Raw genomic sequence first — 9,976 nt, 5'->3', positions numbered from 1 at the left:
TCCACTTAACTCCTATAGGACAATGGCGTAAAACGTCTAAAACTTGATTGCAGTGAAACTACGGCACGACTGTTCGATGGGAGCGAAAGTGAAGCTACACTGCCTTCTTAATGCAATGAATTATGCAGCAGAACGCCGTTTATCACTGTTCACAGGTCTGAACCTTCAACATATGGTGTACAAACTGTCTGGACTGCATCGTCATTTGCTGAGCTGTGCAAACTAACGCGGCAGCGATCTGCAAATTACTGGCCACTTGGATCACTGAAGTTCGCATATGTCCAGGTCCCTCATATAAAACCAAATTTTTCGGTTATTTCTGCACTGCAGTTGAAAATTACTTTGATATTATACGTTAAGAAATATAGCTAGAAAACAGGAAAAACTGTCCTTGTCACACATAATTATAGAGTACCAATCATTACGCGAAATATGAAACTCTGTCCCCTATCATATTGGTGGGTCAGTGTGAGAAAAAAGCCACGAGACTAACTTTTTTCAAAGTAAATTTCTCTGTCCCATAGCAGAAGAGGTAGCGTGTCCAGATGCCACTCAGTTACTACCTATGCCCAACACAAATTCTGTATGCTCTGTGCCCTAATCCGGGAAGATCCGAGCCATTCCTCCTGCTGTAATGCGGTCCCGGCCCATTGCCCATGCATTGAGTAACAACCATACCGTGCCAAGCTGTAGCCTCGATATGGCAATCAGGGCATGAGTTGTGCAGCAAATGTTTTCTCTCTCTCCCCACTAAAAGCAGCTTTTTAAAACAGAAGGAAAATACCCATGCTTGCAAAGGGCGTGTGCTGCGCTTTGGCTAGAGAGTGGCACTTCTCCAGAAACAAGTGAAATACGGGACATGCGTATACTTTATCAAAATGAGTTGCCAGCATTCTTTACTTCCCATGAGCGCGGTGTTATCGCTCCTACCCTTACAAACTTTGGGAGCGCAGTAGCAGCTAGCCTAGCTTGATAAAATGGCAAACCAATTGAAATGAATTGACTGTACCCCATTGTAATCTGCCAGAAGCAATCATTTCACAGCAAGCCTCGTCGAGTTACATCATCACATCTGCTTTATTTTTGAAACATTGTGTTCCTACTACATAGTTCACTATACATGTCCTCAGGCTGCATGAAAAATGGACAGTTCTTTTTGGCAATGCATTTGTCTGATCCCGCGTCAACGGTTCTGATCGAAGCAGGGTTTACAACAAAACTTCAATAAACTGAGGGTTAGACCCTACCCGGCATGGTACAAAGCTTTTTCACACCCTCACAATGGGGCAACGTCCTCTCAAAGTATAACATGGGATACGGCAACAAAAAACAAACCAACAATAAACTATGTCATTACTACCTACTTCAAAAAGCATGAAGCACTGCGCTCACCTTGTTGCACTAGGTGTAGATGAAATTCACTATAAGCTCGTCTCATGCTGCTTTGCCACGGGTAAATCAAGACGGAGTAAAGGGAACTGTGTTGGCAGGTAGTTTTTCTAACTCACTCGACAGCAGCATGTTACACTGGCGAGACTGAGCCTGCTGGCAATGTATTACGGATGAACATAACGTTTAACGGAGACCGTTTAACGGAGAATACGCAAAGAATAACTTCACTCCAAACCATAACTGCAGCAAAGAAACGCTTTCCTGGCCCCACCCACAGACCAATCAAAGCTGAAGCAACTGCTAACTTACTTGTCAAACAGATATCCAAGCGACGTCACACTTGGCATGACAATCAAAGCATTATGGCATTCCTTCCTCAAAGTTGCATCACTTTTAATGCATTGCCATTTACAAGCCAAGCCAAAATGTCAATCCCCATACGAGCTGAAGCCGCAGCCGTAGGAACGACTGAACAGCACTGTAAAGCGCTCCAGACGTCCTTTACTGTAAGAAATGGCCGGCTACTAATAAGAGACCGTCAAGCTCCTTAATGCCGATGAACAACGAAGCGCACCCTCACTGTGGCGCGCCTACGACTTAGCCAAGCCGAGCCAAGCCAGCGACACTGCTTGGCCATGCTTGCAATTGCATTCAAAGTCCAAAGAAGCCTAGGACATACTACAGCCAAAATGTAGATGATGTGTCACATGAACATTACATCGTCCAGCCTCACTTGATGAAAACCGCAGAGTCCAGCTTCCTGGCACTACCTCCGTTAAACATAAAGCAAAAAAAAAAGAACCTATTTCTTGGCTTCCAGAAACAGCCGGAGTGCACCCACACAGTGGGTAATGAGAAGGGAATCTTCGCAGGCCCTTTAGGACTTAAAAATCCCGGGAAACTGAAGCAGAAAAGAAAGCAAAAGCAGAACTTCAGGGGAAAAAAAAAAAGTCAGCAAAGCAACTACACTATGGTGACTTGACTGCACACCAAAAAGAACACGAAGAGACGGGAAGATTGCATTGTAGGTTTTGGGCACCCCAACGGTTCACACCAAATGTGCATATGAGTTGTTTTGAAAGCAATAAACATAAATGCCTGAACAAGAAACTATAGGAAAAGTTATGCCCAATTTTCGAAATTAAAAACTTGCGCTTAGTCACTTGCCCTGCTGTCGTTAATCTTGAACTACAAATATGGGCAAAATAAAGAATCAATTCAATGCGGCTAATAGGAATACAAAGTAATAAAGTTATGAAAAGACCAAATCAAAGGCCAACCGAGGAGAACCATCGAAGGGTTACAATTTTCACTTCGGTAGCTACTGTACACATAACATATTCCTCCCTGAACTCCAGGGACTGCCGAAAAACAAGTACGCTGTCTCCAAAGTTCATTTTCTGAACACAGTATAACTCGCTTGAATCGTAGAATAAACACTACAGCAGATGTGACACTGAAGTCATATGGGCCATCACAACAATCACTAATCACCAGCACTGCCAAACTTATATAAAGTCACAGCTGATGCTGCAAATCTCTCTGGAAACTCAGTTTTTTTGTTTATTAGCATCAACAAATCTTGACAGGTCAGCAAAATCATCTTTCAGCGACCACCGAGGCAGCCTGTGAGGCACCTGTATCAGAGCAAAAACGGAGAAAGAGGTGGTCAACGAAGGCCTTAATTCATCGCATACCCGGCCCCGAACTGATCTGGACGCACACCTCAAACAATAGACACCTTTAGCATACCGCGCTAGCATTACCGGTACCGGAGCACTGGGAGCCTGCGCGCAGCCAATGCGCATGCCTTGTTGACAGATGGCGCCACATACCTGGTAGCTGTGCTCGCGCCCGCAGTGTTGGAACCAATCAGCGCGTACTCACCACCGGTGGGCGGGCTCACGGGACTCCGGTAACAGTAACGCGGTACACGGTATGCTAAAGGTGTCTAATTACACCTTTTCTCTCAGAACCGTTGGAGAGCCCAAATTCCGAATTCTGGCAGCAAGACTGACGACACTCCAACACGCTTCTCTGTCCTTGCCACCTCCTCAAAAGGGCGCCTTGCACGCGCACTGGCCGTCCCTATCCTTTGTCCTCCGCGCTGCTCTCGCACTCGGCTGTCGTCGCAACCGAGTCCTCTTCACCATCGTGGTGGCTGCTGTCGGGCAGGCTCCCGTCCGACTCCTGCATGCGCGGCCGTTTGGCACGTGGCGCTCCGTCGTCTTCCGCGCTTCCCACCGACTCTGGGAACGACGACGAGCTGTCCGCGGAGGGTGGTGGAGGGAGTCCCTGCGGAGCTGACGTGGGCGAGGCACTGCTGCTGCTGTCCTCCGCCGACTTGAGAGACGCCACGCGGCATTCGAGTGCGCCGTAGAGCTGCTCGGCGTCCTTGGGATTAGCCTGGGAAGTCGAGAAACTCGCTGTGGTGACAATGCCAAACTTTCAAACAATTACCGACAGGAGTTAGGTATGCATGAAAGAACAACCTTCTTACAGCAGTGAGTATAGAGACACCAATATAACGAGGTTGGTAAAACCCGCAACTTACTTTGTAGCACTGAAATTTCATTAGATTTAAATTCATGTCTTCGCATGCAAAGGATCACCATGTGTTGCCGATCACTCACGGAACAAAGCCTTTTTTACTTCAAGGTCTAAATGGTCAGTTACTTCTGCGCTCTCCTCACCATCAACAACAGCACTAGGAGCCCCTCATATGCCCAGAGAAATTGCACTGACTCTCGTTTAGTTTAGTTTAATTGGGTTCAACGTCCCAAAGGGACTCGGGCTATGAGGGACGCCATAGTGGAGGGCTCCGGATAATTTCGACCACCTGGGGTTCTCTAACGTGCACTGACATCGCACAGTACACGGGCCTCTAGCGTTTCATCTCCATTTATCGTAAATGGAGGAAATCTGGTACTGGCTTGATTGCGACATCTGTAATTAACATCCTCATAATTATTCATGTAGGCCTAAGCACACGCGCCCTCAAAAGTAAACGGACGGAGACTTTGTCAAAAAAATTTAATTTCTTTAAATCTAAAGCATAATGGTTCAAGTTTGTTGGTGCACAGTGCAATTTGCAGTCACAATTAGGCTGCACATATGTACTGAATGATGCATGAATTGGGGGGCGGGGGGAGGCAATGATTAAATTTTTTCTTTAATATTGCCTTCCATTTACTTCTGACAGCACCTGTACATATCTCGAAGATATGTTTTTAAAAACTGTGCATTCACTAGACGCGCCTCTATTCAGCTTCAAGCTTCTGCCGTGGTGGAGTGGCAGTGTTCCCGTTTCGCACGCCGGCAGCCCGGGTTCGATTCCCACCTAGACCCCAATTTCCTTTCTTCACCCCAATTTCCTTTTCTTATTATTTTAATTACCCTACAAGTGCAGACACTTTTCCGAGTACACCGCTGCAGACAGCCTCTGTCTACAAGTTCTGTCCTCGCCACTCATGAGCCAAGAAAGGCTTTAAACCTGACTTCTTTATTTATGGCTAGAATCTCAGGAAATTTTGCACACAGATGCATTTTTCTCTTCTGATTCCAGATATGTAGTCATAATTGAGCTGGTGGTCTTAAATCTTGCAAAGTCTAGAATATAATTAGGTAATTTCTTACGCAGCTTTAATGACCTTTCTCATTGCACTTTGTTGTTTTTAATTACATGAATTGATAACCAGAGAGTTCCCATACCTGATGACATTCTTCGTTTTTCTCTAAGGGCATGTCCTCCTGATATACTATGTTGAGAGTAAAAGGTCGCAGTACTTTACACTGCAACTCGTTAAGCTAATTGTAAATTGAGATTTATACGTGGCCTAAACAAAAAAAGTAAGAATGTCATCGGGTATGGGAACTCTGGCTATCAATTCATGTAATTAAAAGCAGCAAAATGCAGCGAGAAAGTTCATTAAAGCTGCGTAAGAAATTACCTAATTACACTCTAAAACTTAAATTAACTTTTGATCTAGGACCACCAGCGCAATTACTACTACATTTCTGAAATCAGAAGAGAAAAACGCATCTGTGTGCAAAATTTCACGAGATTCTAGCCACAAATAAAAAGGTCAGTTTTAAGACCCTCGTCCCCCCTTAGAAACAAAAAAGAAAAAGCAGGACAGCGGGCTACAAAAACAAAAGAACACTCTTATAGGCCGGACTACTTGGTGCAGTGACTCCCCGGCAGATGCTCCTTTCCTGCAGAGCGACAGAAAGTTGTCCGCGAATGCAGGGACCTCACTCACCTGTATGAGGTAGACGCGAATGCCATCGGGGTCGATGGCCGACGTGCGCACAGTCTTGGAGCTGGGGTGCTCCACGACCATGCCGGACCAGACCTTGGTGTTCAGAATCACACGTAAGCTGCCCTGGGTCCGCATCACTGCAGTGGTGGCAAAAGGAAAGAAAAAAAAAAGGCACTGCAACTACCCAAGCAGGAACAGAGACCTCACCACAGCCCACTTATAACAATATTCAAGTGCCATGGAAATACCACTGTTATAACCAATAATTGTTATAACAATTAAAAAAAGAAAGGATGACAAACTTCAGAGCATTTATTGACAGTAAATACCCAGAGGGGTTTGATTGTTCTAATGCCTGTAAAAGCTCGTCAAATCGAACTTCAGGGAACCGATGACCAAAGCACCGCCATCACTGCGCCACCGGGAGCTTTGCGCACCTCCACGTCACAGGAATCAAGCCGGCTTTTTGGAAGCTATTCTTATGGGAAATTCAAGAAGCATGCAGAACCAAGGGTGCGGTGACAGCTGACAAGAGAAAAACCGCGCTGGCTGCACACACGCGCGCTGCACTGACTGATTAGGGGTACGCATGGCGTGCGTAGGCAATGCAGCAATGCAGCAGCTCTCCTGACGCGATGACGCCTGCCTCTTTTGCTTTCATGGCGTTGCTGCGCCAGCTTAGTCCATTGGTCGGCCCCACACATGCACGCTTTTGTGTTGTAAGCATGGTTTTGCTGGTGTGGTTGTAGCATTTCTTTTCTTTTTCTGTAACGGTTGACACTCAATTACCAGATTTAATTGTTATAACCAATAATGTGCCTTGACAGCATTGCTATAAGCAGTTTATTTTACCATAGAACACATGGCAAAGCTGATGGTGCCATGACCGACCATTGTTATATCCGATATATTGTTATAACCAGTATTGTTATAAGTGGACTTGACTGTAGTAGCAAAGAACATATATTGTTGCAAAAGGAAGAGTTAGGGAGTAGGGGGTGGGGGATAGATAGATGTGGAGCTTCAGTGGTCGGTCTTCCCTAGTCCAGGATCCCGTTGACCTCCGCCGCTGCCTTGGCCCTCGTCACCAGCATAAGCTGTGTGCTCGGGTCGGAGTCAGCCAGGAGGGCCTCCCACTGCTCTAGACTAGGGCTATTTATCTCTGGTAATAAGGGGCTTTTTTCACAGCCCCAGGTGGCGTGGTACGTCCCCCACACCACACGCACTTTTCACGTATCTGTTCGGCCACATTTTATGATACATGGCTCTGCTTGGGTAGGTGTCTGTTTAGTCGTCTGAGCGTGGTGGCCTGCTCTCTGTTGACGATATCCGCCGGAGCCGAGTACTTCTTGCGCGCTCCCAACAGCGCCTTCATTGCCTCCCCGTAAGATTCTGGCGTGCTGAAGGGTTCCACCGGCAAACCCAACCTCCGGTTCGTGAACCCTCGGACAACGGTGTCTAGTACCATGAGATTTCCCTCAACCCCAGTGTCAGGAACCCAAATGATGGTGTGTTGAATGTCTGTGTTGTTTTTGTTCGAAGAGGATCCTCGCGGCTTTTCGGCCGATCCTTACATCTCTGTCTGCCCTCGCTGCAGCCTGAGGCTTGTGGCTTCTGTTCATGCTGGCGCACAACATAACGGTCAACCTTTCCTTGCTCAGCTTGCCGCCACTGCAATGCTCCCGCTTGCGACACAAGGTCTAGTAAGGTAGGCACTTGAAAAAATTGTGCGTGGTTTAGCTCTGGCTAAGCCTGGTCAGTTGCGTTAGCTGCGACGCTTTTTGAGCCGTGCAGCGCGTTCTACTGCTTTCTCTCGAGCGCGCTGTCTCTCTCTCTAGCTTGGTCTTGTCGTCATTGCTTATCTTTAGCACTCTCCATGACGACAAGATTCCACCGAGGCGAAGTGCGCATATACCCCCGCGAAGAGCGACCTCCTCACCCTCTACCTTGGTGGAGAGCACGCATCTGGTGGGAGCGAGCGACTACGCCGACGACGGCGACGCCACCTGGCGGAGCTCGGCTGAAACGGTTGCTAGGCAACGGCTGTTCAAGGCCATTCGTGCCTAGTGGCCACCGGCTACGCGACGAGGCGAAAACCTCGTGTAGTGTTGCTAACGCAACAAAACCGCTCCCTTTCATCAGCGTTATAAATGGTAGTTGGTGCACATTTATGTAGTAGGCACTGAAGTCGCGCCTGCTGCTAGTCGGTGGAAATGGCTTCATCTAGTGCTGCCGCTTCACCGCTCGTTGCTTTGAATGCAAGGCCACATATTTCCTTGAAGCTAGAGATCCAGCCATCACTGAATGCTCTAAACCATGAGTTCCAGTGTACGTTTTTTTCAGAACTTCAGCACCAACTACTCACTTCGCTTTGAAAATATTCGTTTCAATTCCAAACCACGTAAACAGGATGACTCTTCACTTTGTATTCGCTTAGAGCTGGAAATTCGGTACAGTCGCCGACCGTTTATTCGGACCTCACGGGGACCGCGGAAATGTCCGAATAAACAGGTGTCCGAAAAAACAAATTCAGAAAAAAAAGAGAAAGAAATCGTTTATTTACATGCACTGGCTGATCCCGGGCTGGTGTTGCATATGTCTCCTCACCCAACACCGCCTCTCCTCCTCCTCTTCTCCGTTCCTTCTTTCACCACCTCCTCTACTTGCCTCCTCCCCCACATCGTTTCGAGAGCCGTCGGGCCTCATCGCATCTGCACCGCTGCGTGCTACCACGGCGCTCTCGCGGGCTTGCTGCCGCCGGCCTGGCGTTGCATAAGTCAATGCTCACGCGCGCTTCAACGAAACATCTTGATACTGCTACTCGGGGTTCAACAGACCCCTTTCGATGACAAAACGCCGGCTGTAAGCCGCCCTAGGCTAATATCACATCTCCAGTGCTGCGTGCTACCACGGCGCTCTCGCGGGCTTGCTGCCGCCGGCCTGGCGTTGCATAAGTCAATGCTCACGCGCGCTTCAACGAAACATCTTGATACTGCTACTCGGGGTTCAACAGACCCCTTTCGATGACAAAACGCCGGCTGTAAGCCGCCCTAGGCTAATATCACATCTCCAGTGCTGCGTGCTACCACGGCGCTCTCGTGGGCTTGCTGCCGCCGGCCTGGCATTGCATAAGTCAATGCTCACGCGCGCTTCAACGAAACATCTTGATACTGCTACTCGGGGTTCAACAGACCCCTTTCGATGACAAAACACCGGCTGTAAGCCGCCCTAGGCTAATATCACATCTCCAGTGCTGCGTGCTACCACGGCGCTCTCGTGGGCTTGCTGCCGCCGGCCTGGCGTTGCATAAGTCAATGCTCACGCGCGCTTCAACGAAACATCTTGATACTGCTACTCGGGGTTCAACAGACCCCTTTCGATGACAAAACGCCGGCTGTAAGCCGCCCTAGGCTAATATCACATCTCCAGTGCTGCGTGCTACCACGGCGCTCTCGTGGGCTTGCTGCCGCCGGCCTGGCGTTGCATAAGTCAATGCTCACGCGCGCTTCAACGAAACATCTTGATACTGCTACTCGGGGTTCAACAGACCCCTTTCGATGACAAAACGCCGGCTGTAAGCCGCCCTAGGCTAATATCACATCTCCAGTGCTGCGTGCTACCACGGCGCTCTCGTGGGCTTGCTGCCGCCGGCCTGGCGTTGCATATGTCAATGCTCACGCGCGCTTCAACGAAACATCTTGATACTGCTACTCGGGGTTCAACAGACCCCTTTCGATGACAAAACGCCGGCTGTAAGCCGCCCTAGGCTAATATCGCATCTCCAGCGCTGCGTGCTACCACGGCGCTCTCACGGGCTTGCTGCCGGATAAACAAACAAAGCGGCTCCTGGATTGCCTTGAGATGGCTTACTAAGCTGCGGCCGGAACTGGTGCGGCGCGCCACCATGCGGCGCGCTACCGAACCACGCGGAAACGATGATGATGAGCGGGAATTTGCAGTAGCGCCACCTCGCGGGGCAGCAAGGAGGCTCAGTTCAAAACAAAAATGGCGTTGAGCGAAGTGAACCGCGCGTCGGTGAGCGTCGGTGCGGCAAGTGCTGCCGGTCGAGTTGGCTAAAGGAGTGTCCGAAAAATCAAACGAGAGGCTGCAAGATGTCCGAACTTTCGGCAGTTGTTATACATTACGGTCTATGGGGAGAGTGGCGGTGCCACGAAGCAGTCTGAATAATCGAGCATGTCCGAATTTTTGGAGTCCGAAAAATCAGTCGGCGACTGTATTCATACCTGCCAGTATTTTCGAGCCCTTTCAAGTATGATTTAAGGAGGGATGTGGGTCTTAAAATTTTTATGCGAAGCATATTA

General features: G+C 48.6%; 1 protein-coding gene across 2 annotated transcripts in view; it reads right to left on the bottom strand.

Moving 5' to 3' along the window:
* Positions 1-1,053: 1,053 nt before the first annotated feature.
* Positions 1,054-9,976, bottom strand: part of RanBP3 (ran-binding protein 3) — a 50,419-nt gene continuing 41,496 nt past the window's right edge. For both annotated transcript variants that reach the window (XM_089553550.1, XM_089553557.1), the window contains exons 11-12: positions 5,655-5,791; positions 1,054-3,798 (exon numbers count right to left, since the gene is read on the bottom strand). In XM_089553550.1, coding sequence (XP_089409676.1) covers positions 3,481-3,798; positions 5,655-5,791 — 455 coding nt within the window. In that variant the 3' untranslated portion in view covers positions 1,054-3,480. The remainder of the gene's footprint in view (positions 3,799-5,654; positions 5,792-9,976) is intronic.

The sequence above is a fragment of the Amblyomma mixtum genome, chromosome 1 (assembly GCF_055824585.1).
Source record: "Amblyomma mixtum isolate Tamu chromosome 1, ASM5582458v1, whole genome shotgun sequence".
Lineage (NCBI taxonomy): Eukaryota > Metazoa > Arthropoda > Arachnida > Ixodida > Ixodidae > Amblyomma > Amblyomma mixtum.
The sequence above is the reverse complement of the archived record's forward strand: the minus strand, read 5'-3'. Positions and strand labels throughout refer to the sequence as shown.